Here is a 25,894-nt window from a genome sequence, read left to right as displayed (position 1 = left end):
GAAAGAGAAGTTATTTATGTTTCCTATTCAGAATATATCACTAGAGCTAGAAATGGATCTACACCAGATGCTACTGCCATTTCTTGAAAACAGAGTACAGAGTCAGATTGAAACAGTTTGCTTTTTAAACCACAAGGAATAGTTTAAAATGTAGTGTTGGTTTTTCACTCTTCATAGCTGAGAAATGTAGATTCTAGAAGGGATTTATGTTTACCACCAGGGGTCCTCCTGACACCAGCATGCCTTTCTGTGTTAGCTGGCTGATCACAGTCTATTTCTAACAGACAACCCAGGGGTTTCTCTGCTCCGTATCTAATGTGGAGATGCAGTCCTTTGATACTGCTGCTATTTGTTAAATAAGGTGAGTGATCACACCATGGATCAATTGTATTTATAAGGTAAAAAAAAAGAACATTGATGAAATGCTAAGTTGGATGTGTACATGCATGTTTAATAAAATAAACTTTCAGAGTTGATTTGAACAGTAACAACATTACAATAACTACTTGACTGCCTTTTGATGTTTGTGTTATTTTGATCAATATAAACCAAAGCCCCCTGTATTTTATAACACACATAGTTAGGTTGAAATTTTTGTGGCATTTCTTGGCCTGTACTTTGTTATCATGCCTCTACCAGTATATTTGAAAAATTTAAGTGGCATCTTACAGATTTCAAGGACTGTTTCTTTGTTGTTGCTTTTTTATTTTAAACTTGATGACAAGTAACCTTCCAACAGTTTCTAAAGATGGAATTTAGCTTTGATCTCCTATATGGTGAAACAATAAGAAATAATCATGAATTAGCATCTGTGAAAGTGCTGTAGTCCAGAGATTCTCAACCGTTTTCATCTCATGGCACACATACACTAATTACAAAAATTCTGTGGCACACCAAAACTATATTATATTTTTTTGCTGATCTGACAAAAAAAGTATAATTTTGATTCATTTGTACCAGACAACTGTTGTTGTGTTGGCTATTGTCATTTTTTTATTTGACAGACTAAGGGAAAAGAGGTCAGTGTCTGAATAGTCAGGTACTGCATGTTTTAAAAATTCCTGTGGTTCAACAGTTGGACATTGCTGCTCTGATTCAGTATTGTTTAGATTAAGAACAAGTTCAGAATTTTCTGCCCTTTTGGTGGTGCATTTTCCCTTTGGTTTCATGTACCTCATTGTTGCTTAGCTCAGTGGCTGTGGTTATTTCCCAGTGGTTTTGATGCACTTCTCTTCCACCAGCTGCACGTCCAGCAGGTACTGTGATGGCTTTGTCTGAGTTTGTGCTGGGGCAGGATTGCTGACACCTGAGGACTTACCCGAGTGCAAGGTTTGGTGAGTATGGGTGTTGCGTGGAGTGAGAGCAGCTCACCTGTCTCATGTTCTTTCTGTGGCACGTTTTTCCTCTTCCTTCCTTGGTCCTTCATGGTTCAGTCACTCCCTGAAGGCCGAGTGGGGCCTTCTTCTTGACTCTCTCAGGAGACCTGGCAGCATGTGGAGGTAGGCGACTTGTAGGTGGTGGTTTAAGTGTATGGCCTGGCTGATGTCCAAGAGCTGAAGCCTGTCCCGGCTCTGCCACTGACCAGTTAGTTGTTGTACGTACTTCATTACTGTGTTCCTGGTTTTGTTCACATGCCATGTGTCAATTATAGCATCATGTACCTCATTGGTTGCTGGAAGTGCTAATTGAGAAAGTAGGTGAGGAACATAGACTGTGGAGCCTTGATACCCTATTTGGAGTCCCAGTTTTGCTACTTAGAAGTTCTGTGACCTTGAACAAGTTGTTAGCTCTCTGTGCTCCAGTTTCTTCATCTGTAAATAAGGGGTAGTACCTCATGAGGTTGGTTGTTAATAACTAAATGAGTAAATATTTTGGAAGTACTTAGAGCAGGGCTTGGCATGTAGTAAACATGAACTGGGTGTCATTATTATATCATCCTTGTCATTGTATTTGCATTGTTGTTAGTGTGGCTATTATGCTACTTTGTGACTGACAGGTAGTCACTGTTTAGTAAGTGATAGGCATCGTCATCATCATTGTTTTACAGATGGACAAACTGACGTTCAGGACAGTAAATATTCATTCATTTAGTATTTATCGAGCACCTGTGCTGGATCTAGGAGGCCATGCCGTCAGTGTTGAATGCTGACACCTAGAATGCCTGCATACCTTCTGTGCAGCCCTGGCTTTGAAAATAAACTAGCAACTGCCTCTGCCATGTCCTCACCAGTGCTGGGTGATGGAAGGGTATGTGGAAGGTGGACTGCACGTCTTACTAATCATTTTAGTGGTAAGACCCTGGAGATAATAGACAAAATTCCTTCCCATAGTGCAGGGGGCATTGTGGTGGGGGCAGCCAGGCAATAGGTGTGGTTTATAAACAAGTCCAGTGGTGTTCTAGGTGTGAGTGCCATGGGGAAGGTGGGACAGGTTAAGGGTTGGGTGTGCCATTTTAGATGAGGGTGTCAGTACAGGCCTTGTGGAGGTGATGCTGAGCACAGGTTTGGCAGAGGAAAGGTGAGCCTAGGGAGTGTCTGGGGTGAGAGTATCCTACCTGTGGGGACAGGCCATGCAAAGGCCCTGAGGTGGGCGCGTGTCTGTCGTGATGATTCCCGAACGTAGGGTGTAAACAGTCAGGAAGGCTGTGCAGAGCATGCTGAGTGTGTAGGTGCTAGTTCTGGGGATCTGGGGAGTTGTTGGGGAGTTTCAGCAGAGGACTGAAATGGTGTGATTGATGTTTTGAAGGGTCAGTTCAACTGCTAGTTAAGAGTGGGGTGTAGGGTGGGAGAAGGAATCTGAGAGACTAGGAGGAGGCCTGGAGCTGTCAACCAGGTGGAAGATGGCAGCACTTGGGTCAGTGGGAGCAGATGTGGACAGAATCGCCCGAGTTTGCACCGAGCAGGTCCGCTTACACAGGGATATTTTTCAGTGAACACAGTATTCAGTTGGGCCCAGTTAGTGTGGCTCAGTGGTTAAGCATCAACCCAGGCACCAGGAGATTACCGGTTCGATTCATGTCAGGGCACATGCCCAGGTTTCGGGCTCAGTCCCCAGCAGGGGGTGTGCAGGAGGCAGCCGATCTATGTTGATGTTTCTCTCTCATCGATGTTTCTACCTCTCTCTCCCCCTCCCTTCCTTTCTCTCTAAAATCAATAAAAACATTTAAAAAATAAAAATATTAAAAAATAATAAAAATAAATATACAGTTGGCCTTCTGTATCCCTGGGTTTCACATCTGAGGACTGGACCAACCATGGATGGGAGGGCCAACTACACTCCCCGTTCTACACCATTCTACATAAGGGACTTGAGCACCCACAGATGATGTTGGTATCTGTGGGGGGTCCTGGAACCAATCCCTGTGGATACCACGGCAGGACTGCACTTAAGTTTTGGGGGAGTCAGTTATGTGTGGATTTTCGACTCTGGGAGATTAGCACCCCTAGCCCCGTGCTGTTCAAGGATTTTCCTGATGGATACTTTGTGCCAGGGGACAGAGACATCAGGATGAATGAGGTTTGGGTCTGAGCGAATTGTAATATCTTTATTGTAAAGAAAAGTCTTTTAATTAAGACTTACTTGTTAAGTAAGACTTACCATAGTTGGTTTTAACTATACTGATACTATAAAGAGTTTGTTTTTAAAATTATAGAACTTTTAATGAATGATAGCCTTTATAAATTAGTGTATACAATTCATAAATGAGAGAGCATGAAGGGACTGCTTACTTTTTTCGCTTATGTTGCTGTTAACTGTAGGCTATTTCAATTGTTTCAAGATGTCGCTGGCTGGGGAATTTAAAAGCATAAGCTCTTAATATTTAGCAAGAAGAAAATGGGAGTGATAATACCACCAAGCTGCCAAGTGCTTTGGGGATTGTTCAGCTCTTTGCCCTTGGGCAAGTTCTCGACCTTTCTGAACTTCAGTTTCTTCTCAATGATGGGGATGGTCTTATATATAAAAGTACTGGCACAGGACTGGTGAGCTGCTCTGTCCTATGGGTGGTGGCACCTGCTTTCTGTACTCTCTTACCCTCTGCTTTTTCTTCTCAGTGACTTGATTGGTTCTTAATGTTTCCATAGCTGTTGCTTCCACGGGGTGTGCTTCATGGTCTGGATGAATTTGTGCTTCCTTATCTTGTTGTCTTTCTAGACCCTCAGGGCCTTGTACATTTGGAAGTGATACTTGGATATCACCAAAGTTTGGTAAAGTGGGAGAGATCTGCCATTCACTGGTTACTTCAACTGGTTTCTCCTCTCCCTCACTCTCCACACTCACTTCCTACATCCTAAAAACCTCCACCTCTGTTCTTGTCCCCTCTTCCACTGCCCTACCTTCACCCCAGCCTCTGCCACCACTGCTTGTTTGTGCCAAACCCCTCTCTTCTGCCCAGGTGGTGCTGAGTCAGCGATTCAGTCTGGCTCATGTCCTTCTTGAGGGGTGTGTGTGAAGACCCCCGGCTTCTTATATAACGGGTGGGCTCAGTGGCCTCTTCCTGATTGTGTGACCCTGTCTTCACACATCTTTAACAGATGTGCTAGGCCTGCTCTTGCTGAGATGTGAAAATGAGATGTCATTAGCATTTAGTGTGTAGTATATCAAGGGAACTAGCACAGGTAGCTTTTATTTTTATCTTTTGAGTCCTATGTTCTAAGAGCAACTTACAGTTTGCTGGGGTTGTTTATACAGTCTCTTAGTTGATGGTTCAGATTCAGCTCTCAGCTGTTCTCAGGGGTCTGAGTCAGACATCAGACTTGCTTAGGTGCTTTCCATGGTGGCAGTAGGCCTTTATGTCCTGGCTTTCCTTGAAGTGGTGGAAGATGGGGGTAGTTTCATGTATTGGAATTGATCTGTCTGCTGTTTTTCTGGTTTTTTTCTAGCTTGCTTGCCTGTGTTTTTTTGGAGCCCTTTTTCTTCCCATTGTTGCCTGGGGTCAGAGTTCACATTGGTGACTGATATGTTTTCACTGGGGCACATGCAAGGTCACTTGAGCCTCGCTGCTGTTAGGAGCCTGGATGTGAAGCCTGGAGACAATGCCATCATCAAGAGCAGCGTGTTAAAATGAAACAAACTGTCCAGGCATCACTGGACACAGATATGCCTTTTGTTCTCAGCCTTTGTTCAGCTCGTTTTCAGAAATTAGTGAATACATAAAGCCTCAGTCATGTTCACAGTTAAGTAAAGCACATAATTTTTTGTTAGTTCGTGGGATTGGCTACTAACAAAATGACCCCATATATCTGGAGACCTGATCTCAGCTGGCAAGGGCTCCCAGAGCCTCCCTACTTATGATCTTACTGCTGACTAGGGCTGTGTTCAAATAGCTGAGTTTCTGAGATTACCTTGACTGTCTTTCAGTCTGAATACAAGAGTAAGTAGTTTTGCATCTAACAGCATTGCTAGTACAGCTTGTTTTCTGTCCTGCTTCTCCAGTATGTGTTTCTTCTATTTTGAAGCTAAGAAAAGTGATCATGCATTTGGATCCCTCGATATTCTTCAAAGTTAATTCTAAAACAGGTTGGCAACCTCAAATTCCTGTTTTTGTGTGTTTTTATATAGTTTTATACAGTTAAAAACTTACTATGAAAGTATCATCTGGAAAAATATTTTACCTCAAAAATATTTGGGTTCCTATGGACATATATTTTATAGCCTTGCTTTTAATGTCAATGAGGATTTTGTTTTCAAACTGATTCTTATTTCATCAAGGTAATTATTTTAACTGTAAGGTCAGAATAAGGCTGGAAAATACCCAAGCATGCCCTAGCCTGTTTGGCTCAGTGGTTAGAGTGTCAGCTTGTGGACTGAAGGGTCTTGGGTTTGATTCTGGCCCAGGGCATGTACCTTGATTGCAGGCTCGATCCCCAGCCCTGGTTGGGGCATGTGTGGAAGGCAACCCATCGATGTATCCCTCTCACACTGATGCCTCTCTCTCTCTCCCTCTCCCTCCCTCCCTTTCCCTCCCCCCTCCCCCACTCTCCCCCGCTCTCCCCCTTCCACTCTCTCTGAAAAGCAATGGAAAAAATATCCTCCTGTGAGGATTCCAAAAAAAAGAAAATGCCCAAAGCATGACTTTAAAAACAAAAATGGCCTGAGGTGGCTTGTGCAGATGTGGGCTGGGTTGGGCTTGATCTGCAGCTCACTCAGTATTGGGCTGGTCAGTTTTGTCAACAAGGCTGCTGGGTGCACTGAGCTGAAGGCTGAGATTAGCATATTAATAAGTGGCTGGCTGCTGGCCTCTTTCCTCCCTCCCTCCTCCCCTGAATGAATCTAGGAACACAGACAAGTGGGGTCACATTACTGACTGGTTTCATTCTGTTCAGTGGCTTTATCTGGCCAGGATGGCCTGTGTTTCAGATTGCGGAAGCAGGAGAAGATTCTGTAACTGAGAGGCATTCTTCAGCTGCTGCAAACAGTACAGAAGGAGCACCTCCCAATTGTGCTTCAAGCTCTGAGAGAAGGAGCCCAGGGGAAGCTTGGTCTTCTCGTGGATGGAAGCACACCCTGTGGGAGCCATGACCTGGGACTCAGTGTTCGGACTCCGGGCTTGGTCTTTGTAGCACTGAGTTGATGTTGTTGGCACTGGCGGGCCGAGAGGCCCCGAAACCAGCAGGGGCCTTCTATATGGAGAAGAGCGGCTGTGGCCCATTCCCAGTGTGTTGGGCTAAAGGTATAAATAACCTAAAAATCAGCTTGGTTTACATTTTACCTACATTCATGCTTTGCACTAAAGTGGTAGATAAGAGTTTTTCAGAATTTATTTCAAATAGATATACAATTAAATTGAAGGGAAAATGAACGTCGATATGGCATGGGTTTGCAGCTATTGTGTGGAACCAATTAGATAGCTTTTCAAACAGTAAAAGAATTTTTGTGGAAATGCATTGGAAATGTGTGAACTATCTTTTTATATGCTCTGTCTTATGTCTCTTGAAGTTTTATGTTTTATTTTGTGTTTTAATCAAGACGTCCATATCTGTTCATGATGTGGAAGTTTTTAAAGAATAATGAAACTAATTTTAAATAAGACTGTAGGAAAAAAAGAGTAACATGGATTTTCTTATTTCAAAAATTAGTTTCTTTTACTCCCTGTAAAGACTATATTTCTTGAACTTGAAACTCCATGTTACTGTAAGGTGGACTTATCACTAAGGGTCAGTCAGCAGCACTGTGAGTAAACAACCTTCCATTTCACAGTTGTTAGGGTCTTTATATAAAAGTGTAAATAGAAAATCCGTCATTTTTATTATACTATTTAAGGCAATATTTTGGGGGCATGTTTAGAAGTAAAAAGTGCCATAAAATTCATGCAGGAGTAAGACCACAACCTTTAGCTGCTTTGCTTAAAGTAGTAGTGAATATTCAACCTGGGAGACAGGTCCTCAGGGAATAAGTTAATACAAGTATTATTATTTTAAAATATACTATTTAAATATCATGTTACTACACTTAGGAAATATTTTTAAAGGAGGCTCCTGTGCTGGTGAAGAGCTATGGAGTTATAGGTGGTACCACCCGGAGATGGGCGTCAGCACCAAACTACAGCTGCACCGTTAAATTGCTTTTCATTTATTGAGTGGCCCTTTAGTTATCTGTGAGTTCTTTTCTAGGCTTTTAGGCATTTCTAACACATGATATTAGAACTGTTTCAGTACAATGCTATCTGAACAAAGCACCTATCCTTTGTTAAATAATTAGATATTCAGAGTAAAGATTTTGCTGAATTAATTCAAACTCTTGAATTTTAAAGGGCGTTAGGTTTGGGAACTTTGAAAAATTGAGTTTGGGCCCGGCTGGGCGTGGCTCAGCGGTTGAGCTTTGACCTAGGATCCAGGTGATCAGGGTTCCATTCTCGGCCGGGGCACATGCCCGGGTTGCGGGCTCGATCCCCAGCAGGGGGCCTGCAGGAAGCAGCCAATCAATGACTGTCATCATTGGTGTTTCTATCTCTCTCTCTTCCTCTCCTTTCCTCCCTCTGAAATCAATAAAGATATATTTAAAAAAAAAAAAAAATTGGGTTTGGGAACTTCAGGACTGTCTATTATAATTGGGCATGACCAGTAATGAGTGCTCAGAGGCAGAGTCCTATACTTGTGGAGCATTTTGGTCTTTTCCTAGACCTACTGGGATGCATTTGCATGGAGCCACCTCTATGGTGTGGTAGCATCGGTCAGCATTGACCCTTCACAGTGAGGCTGTCATCTCACTTACCACGTCTAGGCTAGATCCCAGGCCTACAAATCCAGTAGCATTGGAGTATGAAATAGTCAGTTACTAGGTTTTTTAAAAATTCAAAGTGACTTTAGAAATAGGAACTTTGGAAGAGAGAGTGTAGTATTTTTGCTTATCCCACAGCAGTTGATAAAAGCAACCTATTTTTTAAAATTATATTTGCTAACTGGCAGAGCAAATGAGTAGAGGCATTTTTAGCTGAAATACCATTTTGATAGAGGTTGGGGCTGGGCAAGAGATGGAGCTCACGCGTATAGACGACAGGAAGAGATGGGACAGCGTCAGGTTAGAATCAGTCTGTAGGACTGGAACAGGCTGTTTCAGAGGAACTGTCTTGCTTTTGGATCATTCAGGAGGAGGTTCTGACAACACTAAGGAGCTCAGCTGGCGTGGCTCAGTGGTTGAGCATCGACCTATAAACCAGGAGGTCACAGTTTGATTCCTGGTCAGGGCACATCCTTGTTGTGGGCTTATCCCCAGTGGGGGGCATGCAGGAGGCAGCTGATCAATGATGTTTCTCTCTCACTGACTTTTCTATCACTGTATCCTCTCTCTCTAAAATCAATAAAAAAACATTAAAAAAAAACACACCAAGGAGCTTGTCCTCTGTGCCCTTCTGGGGGCTAAGCATGCTGTTGCCACAGTGAGCTTAGGCAAGCAGCTGGGTGCACTTCCTCTCTGCCTTCTCGGTTTACTTCTGCACCAGGACAGGAAGGCAGGAAAGCTTAGCTTTACTCTGGTTAATTGTTGTTATGTGATAAAGGCAAAGGTGGGGGTGTATAGGAACTAGCTGAATTCGTTATTGTCATGTATAGAAACCACTACTTTTAGATAAATACAAAATGAAAAGGCTGAAATTCACAGAATATACAAATCTCTATTTGCAGTTAGGCATTCTAAACCTCACCTTTGATTTTATCAGTCACATTAGCCTCAAAAAACAGCAGTGTCCCAATTTAGGAGGTTGTATAAAATTCTTATTAGAACAAGCTAAAAATAATGGAACAGACCTATATTTGTATACTTTGAACTGAAACTTTTCAGGTGTCCTTGAAAGCCTCTGGGGTCTCTTCAGTAATAAAGTTTACTGTACTGTTGAATGTGGTGTGAAGAAGCCTCCTTAGATCCCGCCCATGTAAGATTAGATTTTAACATGTTTAAAAAGACTTTGTTATAATGAGTTCTACCACATCATAGTTTCCTAGGCTTAAAACAATTTTAATTCCAAGTGTTGAGGTCAGTGTCCTGTTCACAGGTTGTGTTTGGTTGCTAGGACTGAATGCAGAAAGCCCTTCTTGGAAAGTTGTTTGATCATAGCAGTATCTGCATTATTTGTTTTATCTTTTTGAAACAGTGGGAAGGATTAAAGAGGTGCTAGGAAAAAAAATGCAGACAAAAACTTACAATAAAAAAGAAGGTAGTTTCCTAGAATTATGAGGTGAGGAAAGTGGATGAGGAAGAGGTTAGAGAGGCTGGAGGAGGGAGGGGTTTTGGTGAAGAAGGGGAAGCTTGTGGTACTGGGAAGAAGTTTGGGATGCTCAGCCATGAAGGTGGCTTCCAGCCAGGAAGGTGTGAGGAGCTTCTGTGGGTGGTTGGTGTTTAGGGTGGAAATGTTGCAAACCAGAGCTCTGTTTACGCCCCATGGTTTATCCTCTAAATTTCCTGGTGCGCTGCTCTAACAGGCCTGAGTATTTATGGGGGGACTTCTAGAGCAGTCACTTTCAAGGGTAGTGTCCCCAGGTTTCTGACACGGCTTTTCACACTCTATAGGTGATTTTGAGGTCCTACAAATTTTATTTGGATTTTAACTTAAGACTTTTTCACACATACTTTTGTTTAAAATTATATTGAGTTTGGCGGATGTAAATATTCATTTTCCTTATATTTACATTGGCCAGAAAATATACTGAAAGATGTGTGTACTGTGCCTTATGAAAAACACCAGGGGAATAAACCAGGACCTATAACCAGGGTGATGCCAGGGTGTTGTACCTCCCAAGGTCTTTTAAAAAGAAACAAAGTACTGCTAGAATATTAAATATTAATTTTTATTACTGTAAAAATCATACTGTTTTTGTAAAGTAGACAGACTCAATGAGAAGATAAGAATCCCAGACTTGCTGTAGCCGGTTTGCCTCAGTGGTTAGAATGTCGGCCTGTGGACTGAAGGGTCCTGGGCTCGATCCCCCCCACCCAGCCCTGGTTGGGGCACGTGCAGGAGGCAACCAATCGATGTGTCTCTTACATCGATGTCTCTACCTCTCCCTCCCCCTTTACTCTCTTTGAAAAGCAATGGAAAAAATATCCTTGGGCAAGGATTAAAAAACATATATTAAAAAAAGAAGAATCCCAGACTGTTGAATATTCTTCTTATTTTAACTTCTATGCAAGTTTGTGATGGGATGGTATATTGGTGGTATATTTCAGTTTTGAAAAAATCCATATTTTTTTTAATAAGATAAGGTTTAGGAGGAAATTCTAAAGGACCACTTGTACTGGACTTGGTTTTTGGATTTAATAACACATTTTAAACATATCAGATACTGTAATAGTGAGAATGGTGATCTGTGAGTGTCACTGGAAAGCTGCTGTTTAGGGCTGGGGTTCCCTTCTGAAGCATTGATGAAATTGGTGGGTCTGAGGGATTTCCATTTAGAGAACAGTCCTACTTAGTACTCTCCTTTTCTTGGCGTGGAGAATTCAGGTCGCCTTTCTTCAGCGAATGTCATTGTCTCTTGAACACTAACTTTGTTTCATGTGTGCTGCTAAGCACTCTGCATTGATTATCTCAGCTCACAGGGTAGGTATTTCTACTTCCACTCACAGACAAGGAACCTGTAGTAACCAGAGTCTTATAGTTGTGTGTGGGGAGCCAGGCACAGCACTTAATGTTATTAAGTGACATATTCTTCTCCTTAGTCAGATGTTGCTCAGATGGTACTGTCTGTGAAACCTCTGAGACGTGTGCCTCTGCCATAGTTTCCAGCCTTGGTCAGTTGTAGTCTCAGAGGTCACGTTGGGCTCATTCTTTTAAACGTTTATTTTTGTGGTTTAGCTGGTTTTAGCTGTCTTGCCGTTCTAGGGTGTCTTGCCCACAGAAAGTGAATAAATGCCTCAAGGCAGAGAGAATTTAGTCTCGCTATTCTGAGGGATGCACCTACCAGGGAAAACCTTCAAAGCTGTACAGTTGAAATGCTGTTGTGATAATTATATTTCCCATTGTGGGTTGTCTGCATATATCATTTTAAAAACTTTACTATGGAAAATTTCTGGTAAGCCATAATACTAGAATACTAGAATAACACATTCTGTTACTCATAGTTAGGGATTGAGGGAAATGAGGCATGTCCGTCCTCCCTCCCTCCCTCCCTCCTTCCCTCCCTCCCTCCCTCTCCTTAGTTCCCAGAATCCTGTAAGGAGGCTTGTGCCCAACCCTGATGGGAGATGGAAACATTCTTTTCTGAGGAGCCTGGTCAAGAGCAAAGGCAGTTCTCACACGTGGGGTCTCTAGCTGATGGCCATGTCTCTAGTCAGCATAGGTTGCCAAGTATCCCTCATGCCCAGGGTTCCTGTGCTTAAAGACAGCTTCTGCCTTTAAAACATGAGAACAAAACAGATGACCAGAGAAAATGATTTACAGGCAGCAGTGATGACATAGCGAGCAGCAGGAAGCTAAGAGAACAAGACAAAACAGTCACATCTCAGTGTTAAGATCTCCAGAGAGCTAGGAGAAGAGGAAAGACCAGCAGAATTTTTAAGAAATGTTTTATTGATTTCAGAGAGAGGAAGGGAGAGGGAGAGATAGAAACATCAATGATGAGAGTGAATCATTGATTGGCTGCCTCCTGCACGCCCCCTACTGGGGATCAAACCCGCAACCTGGGCATGTGCCCTGACCGGGAATCGAACCATGACCTCTTGGTTCATAGGTCCACGCTCAACCACTGAGTCATGCTGGCCCAGGCAACAGAATGCTTTAAAGTACATTTGAGACCAAGAAAATTGAAAGTGGCAGAGAAGAAATAAACTCAGTTTGGGGAAGCATTGGGAGGTAATATGGAAGAATCTCTCAGAACATGTGAAGGATAGATGAGTGGCGGAGAAAAGAAAGAAATTACGATGGTGAGTGCAGAAGGTCCAACATCCAAATAATAAGAGCCACAGAAATAAAAGGGAGAAAGGCATCAAAGAAATGATGCAAGGACATTTTCTGGATCCAAAGAAGAAGGGTTTCTGTATTGAAGGTTCCCAAGTATGAAGCCCATGTGGCTGCCTCTCACGCTACTGACCCCTCTTGCCAGCGCTAAAATGTCCTTCCCTTGGCTCTGATAACATGCACTGCAGCTGTGATGTAAGACGTCCATGATTGAGTATTTTTCTTTACAGCTGTAACTACAGTTGTCAGTTTCTGATAGTACTTATTACAGTTGTAATTAAATCGTGTGAGAGTGTGTGTGTGTGTGTGTATGTGAGTGTGTGTGTATGAGTTTCTAAGTAGGCCAACAGCTCTTCAGGGTAGGATTTTATATGTGTGCGTGTGTGTGTGCACACACAGACACACACACGCACACATATAATTTACTGTCTATATCCCCACCTCTGTTCCAGTGCCTAACCTAGTAGTGGGCTCAATAAACGTTCTTTGCCTACTGAGGACAGGCTTGAACGAATGAATGAGTGAAAAGGTGGGCAGAGTGATAATAAACTGCAACTGGCTCTTCGCCAAGGAGAGTTGAGTGTGTTGATGACTGTGATGATGGGAAAGTGCTGCCACTCAGCTACATAATGTGGCTTGTGACAAGTTTTCAAGGCAAGATGGAAATCTACTAAACCACGCAGAGCAGGGCATGGTTGCCAGAGTGTGGTCTCCAGGTGGACTGCCCGGCTTGAGTCCCGTGCACCAGGCATGTGGCCTTGGGCAAGTCACTCCTCCATTCCCACATCTGGAAGTGGTGAAAGTAAGGTTATTCTGAGGATTAAATGATTTCATTTCTAAGTAGGACAGTCCTGGCATGGTAAATGCTGAGTATCGTTACTGCAATAACCCTCAGGAGAGCCTGGTCTACACTCAGTCCAGACCAGTGTCTGCATTTAGGAAGAGTGCTCTTGTGTTACATACTGCAGTTTACCTCCATGGTAGGAGGCTTTGCCATAGGCTGTTTGATTTTGCAAAGTGCCCCCCAGAGAGGGAGGAGGAATGCATCCATGGGAATCTTTTCCTGAAGGTAAATTGACTTCTCTTTAGGACTAAAAAGACTCAGTTTATCTATGAAGTTATAGTTTTCCTTCAAAGGCTTCGAAGAGCCCAAATCAAAATGTCATTCATGTGCCCCCCACCCTCATCCCCCAGCCTGAGAGCAGATGGGGGTGGACCCAGGTTTACTTCCTTTTCTACAGTAAACTTCCAGAAGCTCCCTGCCTCCCCACCCTCCTTCACTCTAGGCATGAAGTGCCTCCATTCTGGCACTTGGCCTTGTGATGTACCCCAAACTGAATTAATATCTTATTTCCTGCCCCCCCTCCCCTCTGTGCTCCTTATCTCAGCCAGTGAGACCCTGTCCACTCAGTGGCCCTTGAAGACACAGAATTGGCAAATGCCCTTTGGGAAAAGGCAGCCATCTCTGCCACCTGTTGCCGGGTTGTCTCACCATGTTTGAGACTCCAAAGGGACTCCAGATGTTGTTTGGGTTGTGTTTTAATCTGGCTTTACTGGGTTTTCCCAGTAGGAGTTTCAGTCTTGCCCACAGTTTTCCCTCACATTCAAATGGAAGTCCCGTCATACTTTTAAAAAATTCAGTTATTTCTGTTTTTTGGTTTTCTATGACGTGTCTCACTCTACTGCAAGGTGACTTAGTAGGAGCACCTTGTTTTGCCTGTAGCTGTTTATCACTAAAGCCTAGTCTGTGAAATGACTACTCACTGAATTGTTTTTGTGTGAACAAGGAACCTGTATCTCATGTAAAAGTTTTCAAAAGTTGGCAGCAAAATTAACATACTTGGTTTTCCTGTGACATTTTCCCATAAATTTAAAAACTGTGATTAAAAGGGGGTAAGTTACATTGTTCATAGATAACAGTGGATTTTTGACAGAGTTGAAATAGAACTCCTGGCATTTTAAGAGTTTGTATAATAAATATGCTACCATGAATCAGGTCCTACTCTGAGTGTGGGGGTGGGGGATCCTAGGTCCCAATTCTCCTCAAGCATGGGGAGAGGATATAAAAGTGTTGTTAGTATAATTATCAGTGTATCATTTCAATCAGTAGACTTCAAATATTGTACAGTAAAAATTTTTTTTTTTTTCTCTTACAGAATATGATAGGTACCTAGCATCTAGCAAAATAATGGCAGCTGCTTACCTGGACCCAAACTTGAATCACACACCAAATTCGAGTACCAAGACGCACCTGGGTACCAGTGTGGAACGTTCCACGGGAACCATGGAGCGCGTGCTAAAAGTCTTTCATTATTTTGAAAGCAACAGCGAGCCGACCACTTGGGCCAGTATTATCAGGCATGGAGATGCTACTGATGTCAGGGTAAGTGTAATTCCTAGGAGAAAAATTCAGTTATGTAGGTTAAATGTTAATGGCACTTACAAAAAAAGGTAAAGTAATAATTCTTATTCCCATATTACAGACATGTTAACTTTTTCTTTTCTTTTTAAATTTATCTTTATTGTTGAAAGTATTATAGATGTCCCCTTTTTTCTTCCTACTGATCCCCTCTACCTGGGGATCCACCCCTGCCCCCCAAATTCTTCTTTATAATATTCATTCTGTTAATGTGTGACTGACCAGAGTTTAGATTGTTGTAAAATTTCTTAGGAAAATAATAACAATCATATGTTACTTATATAATGCCATCTACTTGTTTTTCTCCCCTGGTTTTCTTTTTAATTCTTCAATGGATACAAAGAAACAAAGCAATTAAAACAGCCTCTAATACATGTGAAGTAGGAAAGTTATTTTCTAGAAAGTATAATTTCGAAGGTATTTGCATGACCCCAAATAGGATAGATATTTCTTAAAAGTTGTTGACTATCTTCTATATACCAGACACTGGACAAGGTTCTAGAGATAGAAGAGGTCCTTGCTCATACAGCTTACAGTCTGTTGGGGAGATGCCCATGACCTTCACTGCAGTGCAGTGCAACAGGTGCTTCTTGAGACATTCCCAGTGACTAGGAAGCCCCAGGAGGAACCCCTGCATGTGGGAGTTGGCCTGGGCAGGGTTTCCTGTGGGCGGTGAGTGAAAGTTAGTGATCAAGAATTCAGGAAGGAGCACATCCTAAACAAAGTTTGCTGAGCTGAGGAGTGAGAGGTAGTGCTGTGATTTCAGAAAACTGAGTTCAGTATGTAAATTTTCAGGAAGTGTTTACTTTGACCAAATGGTAAAGGAACCGTTCATCCTTCCTGCCTCCTCTACTTAGTCTATATTCATCTTTAAGGAGGACAAGTGTCCAATGACCAAGATGAATAGATATGTCTCCCCTCCTTTTTTTAAATAATAATGAAACTAATTAATTTGCTACTCTGACTTATATGTCTTAACTACTTTTAAGCAAAATAAAGAGAATGGTAGAATTTAGATTTAAGGCTACAATATTACATTTGAATTATATATAATTTTCTGATGCCTCTGTAATATTGTAATACTGACTATTCAAATGAATTATTAAAAGGAGAATCATTCAGGATTGAAATACGTGTTAATACCTATTCATGTGCTATAATTGACATATAATAGTCTCTTTTTATTAACTTTTTTTTGTTTCCTGTTTTTTTCTAGTTTTTCTATAGTTCTGTTTTATATTTAACCTTATAAACATGATCACTTGGTCAAAAGGCCTGCAGCCAATGTTCTACCTTCACGTTAACTGGTAATAATTGTGAGAGAAACCTTGCAGATTACAGATGTAACGTTTGTTTCAGGGACGGCTCTGTGTATGTTTTCGTCTTTGTAAGGTTCAGGTACAATGAAAGAGGAAATTCTTTAAGCCATTGTGTCGGCTTCAATAAGTTCAGAACATTTGTACAGGAAGGGAGCTGTCAAAGGTTATGCATTTGTCAAGATGCTTGGCAAATAGTTAAGATTTATTGTATCAGAAAATTCACTCTGGAAAGAGTCTGTGACAAGTGTGCCATGGTTTTAGTTTCATACTTATTGCACCTTTGAGAATTAATATATGGAGAGGACAGAGGTCACTGGGCACAGGTCAGCCTTTAGCCAATGTTAGAAACTTACCAGACATCAGAATGTTCATGTTGGGAAGTAAAATTTAAACAGATGCAAATATATAACTTATGAGAACATATTTATCAAAGCTTTATGAAGATCAACTTGAGCAAATGTGTGTGTCCAAAAAAAAAAGTTGTTTTATTTCATAGTAATTGATAAATGTTCAAATTTTGATTACTCTTATCAGTTGATGGTTTTCAACTTGAGGCAGAGAACTCTTGATTGGCATTAGTTGACCACAGCCCTTTCCTGGACTAGCATGAAATCCACATGATACACGGGGTCATTGTGCTGGAAGGGGCTGTTGTTCCTCACCACTCTCATCGAATGCTTTAATGCTGTGACATTCAAAAATGCAGCATTAATACACTGCAAAGGAAACCATCAACAAAATGAAAAGACATCCCACTGAATTGGAGAACATATTTGCCAGAAGGAGTTAATATGCAAAATTTATAAAGAACTTATACTATAACTCAACACCAGAAAAACAAACAATCCAATTAAAAAATGGGCAAAGGACCTGAATAGATACTTCTCCAAAGAGGACATACGGATGGCCAAGAGACATATGAAAAGATGCTCAATGTCACTAATCATCAGAGATGCAAATTATAACCACGAGCCCTGGATAGTTTGGCTTGGTGGTTAGAGCGTCAGCCCTCTAACTGAAGGGTCACAGGTTCAATTCCAGTCAAGGGCACGTACCTTGGTTGCATGCTCCATCCCCGGCCTCAGTTGGGGCATATGTGGGAGGCAACCAGTCAATGTGTCTCTTTCACATAGATTTTTCTCTCTCTGTCTCTCCCCTTCCACTCTCTCTCAAAAATCAATGGAAAAAATATCTTCTGGTGAGGATTAACAAAACAAAAAAACCCCCACGAGATGTCTCTTCACACCTATCAGAATGGCTATTACCATCAACAAATCAACAAACAGCAAGAGTTGTGGAGGGTGTAGAGAAAACGGAACCCCTGTGCACTGTTGGTGGGAATGCAGACTGGTGCAGTCATTATGGAAAACAGTGTGGAATTACCTCAGAAAATTAAAAATGGAACTACCTTATGACCCAGCAATCCACTTCTGGAAATATATCTGAAAACTCCCAAAACACCAGTCAAAAAGAATATATGCACCCCTGTGTTCATTGCAACATTATTTACAATAGCCAAGATTTGGAAGCAGCCCAGGTGCCCATCAGTAGATGAGTGGATAAAAAAGCTGTGGGACATTCACACAATGGAGTATTACTCAGCTATAAAAAAGAAGGAAATCTTACCTTTTGCAACAGTGTGGATGGACCTGGAGAGTATTATGCTAAGTGAAATAGCCAGTTGGAGAAAAACAAGTACCATATGATTTCACTTATGTGTGGAGTCTAATGAACAAAATAAACTAACCAACAAAATAGAAATAGATTCATAGGTACAGAGAACAGACTGACAGCTGCCAGGGGGAGCGTGGTTGGGAGGCTAGGTGGAAAAGGTGAAGGGATTAAACAAAGAAAAAAACCTCATGGACACAGACAGCAGTATGATGATTACACAAAGGAAAGGGTGGTGGGGGAAGGTAGGAGAGGGAAAAGGGGGGACTAAATGGTGATGGAAGGAGACTTGAGTTGGGGTGGGTGAACACGCAATACAATATACAGGTGATGTATTTATAGACTTGTACACCTGAAACCTATATAATTTTATTAACCAATGTCACCCCAATAAGTTCAATTTTTAAAAAATGCAGTATTTTAATTATAAATTAACTGATGGATGAGTTTGCACATGGTACTGAATGAAGAGCATGCCCAGGACATCTTTCTCCCCAGGAAGGGGCATCAGATTATGGATGCAGGGACTAGCATAGATTGTTAGGCAAGAGTAAATGGGAAAAACCCGCAGCATTTGAAAGGCCTGGTGGCTTTAGAACAGAAATAGGGTGGGAGAGTAGTTAAGAGTAGAAGTGTGGTCATTGGGCAGAAAGAAATGGACCATGTAATGGTAGCAAAGAGGAAGCCATGCCCACCATTTTCTGATGGAGATAGCTTATTTTCACCCTCAGCTGCTGAATAAGTAAATTCAGTCGTAGACCATTGCCACACTGTCCGATGTGGTGGCCATGCTCTTCTACTAAATGCATGTCTTGAGTCTGAACTGACATTCCTTAAATGAAAAAATACACACTGATTTCAAAGATTTAGTAAGAAAAAAAAGTAAAATAGCTCATCAGTAATTGTGATTGCATGTTGAAAGGATACTGTTTTTGACATATTGGGTTAAATATTAACATTGAATTCACTTGTTTCTTTTTTAATGTGGCTAGTAGAAATATTTAAATGACCTATGTGGCTGGCACTGTATTTGTGCTGGACAGTTGTGCTCTTTAGAAAGTAATTGTGAGAGAGACTGCTTCGCTCTGAAGAACCAGACCTTTGGAGAATTTTATTTTCACCAGGAAAATGTCTGGATTCTTGTCCTAATTCATTACAGAGGTTTTATTTATTTCTCATGCTTCAATTAATTTAACATTTTTGTGCTAATTATACACTAATTAGCTTAAAAGTTTGGTTGCTGAAAGGATTCACTGGACCCCACTGTTTATATCAAAGTATACAGAACTGCCACAGTGGAAAAAAGGTACTGAAGGAAGTAAGCTGAGATCTCAGGTGCAGGCCTGTGGCCTCAGACTCGCACAAACCATCACTGGCCCATGTGTGCAGCACCTGGGTATGAGGAGAACCAAAGCCTCTTTGTGGTGAGTCTGTAAGATGGGCATCTAGTAACCAGCCTCAACCTGTGTAACTGCCCAGGTGCCACCAAAATCAGGTGCAAGACATACGTCCAGTTATGATGACTAAACAATGCTGACAGACTGGAATGTTCTACCCCTAAATAGCCAGGAGCCCATGGTTGCAAACATCACTTAGCTTGGTTGTAGCTTTGGCCAAATGTCCACACCACACTCCAGGCACCTCTGCAGGTAAATATAGGGCAAGATTAGCCCATGCTGGACAATATGGAATAAGATTGGCCATCTGGAAACGTTGTAGTGATGCTTCAGAATAAAAAGAGTGGAAAGGAATTCCAAATTCTTAGGAAAAAGAAGACATTCACAGCAGATTTTTCATCAGAGATGCTAAGTGCGAAAAGACACTGGAACAGAACTTGTACCTCTGAAATCTACACCAGATCAAATATCAGTCATGAAATGTGGAATGAAGTTCTCCACAGAAAAATAAGGGTAGAAGAAGTTAATATCATAGGCTTTCTTTGCAAACAGAATTAGATGACATAATGGAGGAAGAAAAACAACAAACCCAGGAAGGAACACTAAGAGGATGCAAGGGACCATGGTCACATTACCCGTGCCTCCTTGAACACCTCTCCTGGCTCCTCTCTCGTGTCTCCACAGTCTCCTAGAGCTGTGGTCACGGATTAGTCCAGCTCTGCCTGTTCCACACCTGTGCCCCGTCTGACCCTAATGCTGCCCAGCTGCATGTGTACCTCTCTTCTTTATCTTGACGCTTCTTACTTGAAAAGAGCTGCCCAGTGCCTAGTCTAGGGGCTTCCCTTCTCTGAGTCCCTGAGGTCCCTTGGAATAATCTTTCACTCCTCTTTTGCTTATACCCTACATCCAGCGTGTTAACTAACCCCGTCCACATTACTGTCAGAGTATACCTGGAATCCACCCACTTTGACCAGGAACCTGTTTTTCTCTAGTAAGGGAAAACCACAGCTCTGGGCTGAGCTTGTCTGATCAATACTGTTTATCTGCAGATTGGCTCCTGTGTGCCCTATGAGTTCAGAGGACATGGAGTAGCCTTGACGAGGGATCATGAGGGAGGGCACCCAGGAAAGGTGGGATTTCTTCTGGGGTGTGAGTGGCAAATACAAGTATAAGGAATAGTTTGTGCCCTGCACTTGCACAGTGTCTGGGCATGGAAGGACAGACAAGTGCACCTAGACAGATGGCTAGATAGATAGACGTGAACTGTGGCCCTAACAGGAGGAAGGCAGGCCATAGCACCAAGCTATTGTAGGGTAGAGATGACCTGTGCTTCAGCAGGGTAGCTGGTGTTGGTGTGAGCTTGGTTCTGAACTGGCAGGGCTGAGGCTGTGGACAAAGGCAACTGTGTGGAAATTTGGAAGAGGCGCCAGCTCCCATCCTGTGCAGCTCAGGGATCTGAGTGTTGGCAAGGAGAAGCTGCAGAAGTCGCCAGTGAGAGAATTACTAGAAAAAGATGTCCCTTCCTCTGAGCAGACCCCCACCCCAGAGCCTGGGCTCGATTTCACCAAACCCCTTGCCCCCTTGGCTGTCCACCCTCCGGTAGGGCACAGCCTACACTGTCTTTCCCAGTGGCTCTGTCACAAATTCCTGGTCTTGAATCCAAAGGCAGAAAGGACATTTTATGCCTAGCTCAGTCCCACCCATCCTTCCTGTCCCATGAGAATTCTTTAGAAAGCTGTCATTGACTCTTCCAGCCTGGTCCTTTGTTCCCTCCCTCATTCTCTCCCTCCCACGACACTCTCCTGTGCTTGACACAGAGCTTGTCCTGGGATTGAGCGGTCTGATAGGGAAGGCGGCCACAAACAAGAGCATAGCATGCAACTTGCCTTAGTGTAGACACTCGGGGTTCTCGCCACTTTTTGTGTATAATATATGTTACTATCTTATGGGGAGGGCTGGGAGCATCCTTAATTGTATCAACACCATTGTGCTGTCATAAAGAAATACTACCCTGTACAGGACTTTCAAGATGTGTCTTACATTTTAAGTTACGGTTGCTTCAGTTGTAAATTTTTAAAAACCAGTGATGATTATCTTTAATAGATATTTACGTGTTAATATCAGCATCATTAAAAAAACCTTATTTATGGCCTAAATGATTGGGAAGATTTCAGGGACTGTGATTAGCACACCCCCACGCAAGGGCAACCGATGGTTTCGTTGTGTTCCCAAGTGAGTCGTCCACATGTCCCTATTCACAAACACACATGCACATGATTTCCACACCTGTGCAGACACAGGGCAAGAATCAGGTCTACTGCTTCCCTTTCCACAGCCCCAGGAGAAACTTCCCTTTCCTATGAGGAAGCCTTCTCTGATGGCCTCCTTCAAATCTTCCCTTCTTCTGAAATCATGGGCCAACGTGTTAGAAACATCAGATTTGGGGGCTATTTGAGATTGCTGCATATTAATCTTTGGAGTGCAAATAGATTGGTTAGGCCCAACTTCAAATAATTTTCCATATATCAGTTTTATCAGAAAAATTGTCTTAATTTTATGTTCCCAAATGTGTGTTTTTAAAAAATTATATTAGTTTGCCACCTAGTCTCAGACAATACGCTACCCTTGGTTCAGAAAGTGTAACCCCCATCCGAGGGTCTGATCCTCGGCAAGTGATATGTAAGGGTGGCTGGTGTGCTGTGGCAAGTCTGAGGATGTTGCAGAGGGGGTGACAGACTGTATTTTAGTTTCCATGTCTTGTTTACCAGTAAAGAAAGGAAAGAGCTTCTTTTTGTTTTAACTTTGACCTGTTCATAAAATACTATTTGAGGAAAAAAGAGTCCTAGGTGAAATTCAGTAATTTACTTAACTTGAAACTCTTTGAACAAAGATTTCTGATAATTAACTAAAAGAAATGACCATTGCATTAATTTTTAGCATACAGTTTTTGGTGTTTAACAGTCATTTTTGGGGGGTATCTTTAGGGCATCATTCAGAAGATAGTGGACAGTCACAAAGTAAAGCACGTGGCCTGCTATGGATTTCGGCTCAGTCACCTGCGGTCAGAGGAGGTTCACTGGCTCCACTTGGACATGGGCGTCTCCAGCGTGAGGGAGAAGTATGAGCTCGCACACCCGCCGGAGGAGTGGAAGTAAGATCACACACCTGCTTCATGTCACTCACACATCTGTTTTCTGTATTCAGTCACACACAAGAGGGTGAATGTCTTTGATTACTTTTCACACTGGTTGTCCTTGCTACTCCTGTATGAAGTTGACTGGTCACTGTCAACCAGTGTGTCCTAACTTTTGTTTAGTGTGTCTTTGGGGCACTGCTGACTTCTTCCGCTATGATGGTCTGTTGCTGGTCCCACGTCCCTTGTCTGTGCTGCTTATTCCGACTCCGCCCTAACAGCTCCAGCCCTGTTCTGTTACATCCTTTAGTGCAGCAGGACTTGATGTGCCTGGGAAGGCCACACCAGTGATCTCATTACTAGGCTGCGTTGCTTGCTGTGTGGTCCTGGGCTGTGTATTCGATGTTCACAGAGGAGGTTACATCAGAAAGGGATCTACTAGTGCCTCGTGCTGACTTAATGAAACTGATGACTCAGGTGAACTAAAGGAGTTCCCTATAGTTGTCCTTTCCCTGGTTCTCTCCTAGTAATGCTAGTAGGAAGTCGTACATCTGACACAGTTATGTTGGAAAGAGAATGACTTGTGAAAATGGGCCCCGTGTTTGTAGACAACACCGCAGGAATAGAGAAGATTGTGATTGAAGCTGGTGGTCAAATGGCAGCAACTTCCATCCAAGCATCTGCATTGGTTAGACATTTTCAGAGAAAAACTAACATGTTTAGGTTCATAAACCTCTAGTTGAATTAAGTCTTGTGCCAGTTAGAGTTTATTAAAGAAAAAGACTTGTATTTTCAGATTTATCAAATAGCAGGAGCTGAGCAAACAAAATATTCCATGACAACATAGTTTAGTTGATATACATCAATTGCTAGGGCAGGTTTGAGCTCCAACTATTTAGTCAGTTAATCAAATAAGTGTTTAAAAACTAAGACTATCCAAAAGTTCGTCAACAGTACCTGCAGGTGTTTTTAACACACTTCTAGTATTTTTTATTTTATTTTAAAGGAGCTTTATTTTGAAAACAGGTCACAACACAGTCTCTGGCCTGTTCTGCTAGTGTACAAGCTACAAATGCTTGCTCGGCAGTAGAGAGACACTCTTTAGTAGCATGTTTGAAAATAGAACAAAAATCCGTATAAAACAAATATTCAAATAGTTTCTATAGGAACAAAGATAAGTGTGGCTCACCACCTAGTTCTAGTATCCTCTTAATTTATTAGACATGTCAGAGGCATACTTATTACAATGACATTCTTGGTTCTCCATGAAATGTTTATTGAATGTAAATCTCTGAGTATATGAGTTTTGTTTTTGTTCAAGCCAATTATTTTATCAGTTCAGGTAAAGTTGAGTAGGCACTACTTTATCTAATGGAGCCTGAATCTTCAAAAGTAAGAACCATTTGGACTGGGTTAGATAGGACCTCATATAGGCCTACCCTGTGCAATGAGGGAAGTTGCTGCTGCCAGTAATAACACTGAGGAAGGGCCATCACCACTGAGTGGCTACGAAGAGCCAGGAGCTGTGCCAGCTATATGCTGTGTATTTATATTTGTATGTTTGTAATTCGTAAAATGTATATTTCACTTAATTCTCCCCAAACCTTATAAGGTAAAGACTGTTGTTACCCCTGTTTTACAGATGAAAACAGAGGCACAACAATATTGATTTAAGTTGCTCTCACAGGTGGTTTGTGACACAGCTTTGGCTTGAATCTTAGCTGGCTGCTTGCATAGTATGGGTGTTTAAAATCGGCATGCCCATCTCAATAGGAATAATGTAATCTTAAAATGCTGAGACTACAGCCAGACTTATAAGACTAGTGAAGATTGGGTCGATATAATGTGGAGGTAATGAAAGAAAATATGATCAGAGACACAATTGGTACTGATGTGGTGTTTCCCAGGGTATGAAGGTTAATGCATGTGGTTCTGTGTATTTCAAAGGACAGGGAATGTAAAGTGTCACTAATGAAGAGGAGACTGTTAAAAATAACCAAACATCCCTGGCCAGTGTGGTTCAATGGTTAAGAGCGTTGGGCTCCACATCAAAGGGTCATGGGTTTGATTCTTGGTAAAGGGCGCATACCTGGGTTGCAGGTTTGATTCCCAGCTCTGGTCGGTGTGCATGCGGGAGGCAACCAACCAGTGTGTCTCTCTCAAATTGATGTTTCTCTCTCTCTCCCCCTTCCACTCTCTCTAAAAAAAATCCATGGAAAAAAATCCTCGGGTGAGGATTACCAACAACAAAAACCAACGAAAAAACAAGTAGGAGTTCTAGAAATCACTGTATAGCTAAAACAGCAGATTAGATGTAGCTAAAAGTTAGTAAACAGGAATGTGGATCTGAGAAAATTTGCCCAAAGCATAGCACAGAGAGATGAACAAATGGAAAATATGAAAGCAAGTTTACGTGACACGAAGAATGAGAAGGTCAGTTTGTTTCTGATAGGAAGGAAGAGGAACTAATCCAGAGACGATGGCTGAGCGTTTTCTAGAATCCATGAATGACAGGAGTCCTCAAATATAGGATTAACAAAATCCCAAACAGGGTTAATACAACTAAATCCACACTTTGGCAGATGAGAGTAAAATAACGGTGTATAAAAGAAAAAGAGATGATGTTTAAAAGCAACCAGAGAAAAATCCAGACTTCTTCACAGTGATAATAGATGCCAAGAGAACAGTGGGCTAGATCTCCAGAGTGGTGGGGAAGAGTAACCCCAGCTGCACCTGTTACCCAGTTAAATTCCACATCAAGAACTGGGTGACACAGATGTTTTTCTTAGTTTACCCCCAAAGGACTCTCCTCCAAACATCCTTCAGGAAAAGGAGAATGATTTCTGATGGAGGATTTCAGATGCAAGGAGGAATGCCAGCCTAATAATTGGGTCCATCTAAATAAGTGTTGGTTCTATAAACAAAAATGGTGATAATAACTGATTTTTTTCTGTTAAAAAGGTAGAACTCAACTACTGGAATCATGGCAGAGCAGAGGTCATCAGAACTAAAGCTCTGTCAGCAAAGTTCTAAAGTTATATATTAGGGTAACAACTAAAACATTAGAAATAGAGTTTATAACTTCAATAGCAGGTGGATAAGTAGATATTAGAGAAATGCAGCCACCAGCAAGAAAGGGAGAAAAGAAAGCACAGGAATCAGGAGAAACAGGAATCACAAATAAGATTTTAGAAATAAATGCAAGTATACGAACAGTAAATGGTCAGATTATTAGTGTGTGATGGAAAGGTGTGTTTCAGCTCTCTGTTCTTATTTATTTATTTTTATTTATTTTTTGCCCCCTGACTCCAGCTGACTCTGATCAGAGGAATGAGAAACCAAAGAACACCTTGCCCCTTGCTCCCGAGCCTTAGTGACACCATCACTATTTAGGTTTAGACTTAGAAGACTTGTAGAACAGGAATGGTTTGTTTCCTGCTAGACCCTTTCCCTACAATTTGGGGACCACCACAAAATAAACTAGGGACCTGAATTGTGGTTTCCAGATCCAAGCAGACAGGATTCCCTCAGTTGTGACACAGTTTTGCAGTGACAAAATCTTTTGAT

The 25,894-nt window shown here is 42.0% G+C and overlaps 1 protein-coding gene across 10 annotated transcripts in view; it reads left to right on the top strand.

Annotated features, from left to right (window-relative positions):
- PTK2 (protein tyrosine kinase 2) overlaps window positions 1–25,894 on the top strand; it is a 164,565-nt gene that overhangs the window by 33,489 nt on the left and 105,182 nt on the right. For 7 of the 10 annotated variants that reach the window (XM_087825515.1, XM_087825520.1, XM_087825518.1 and 4 more), the window contains 2 exons: window positions 14,545–14,771; window positions 22,179–22,345. In XM_087825515.1, the coding sequence (XP_087681641.1) occupies window positions 14,577–14,771; window positions 22,179–22,345 (362 nt within the window). In that variant the 5' untranslated portion in view covers window positions 14,545–14,576. Of the gene's footprint in view, window positions 1–6,357; window positions 6,671–14,544; window positions 14,772–22,178; window positions 22,346–25,894 lie in introns of those variants that run through there. The other 3 variants (XM_087825521.1, XM_087825522.1, XM_016207804.2) reach the window with 3 other exon arrangements.

This window comes from Miniopterus natalensis, chromosome 16, assembly GCF_054644295.1.
Source record: "Miniopterus natalensis isolate mMinNat1 chromosome 16, mMinNat1.hap1, whole genome shotgun sequence".
NCBI lineage: Eukaryota > Metazoa > Chordata > Mammalia > Chiroptera > Miniopteridae > Miniopterus > Miniopterus natalensis.
Note: the sequence above shows the minus strand (reverse complement) of the source record. Positions and strands in the feature narration are given on the sequence as shown.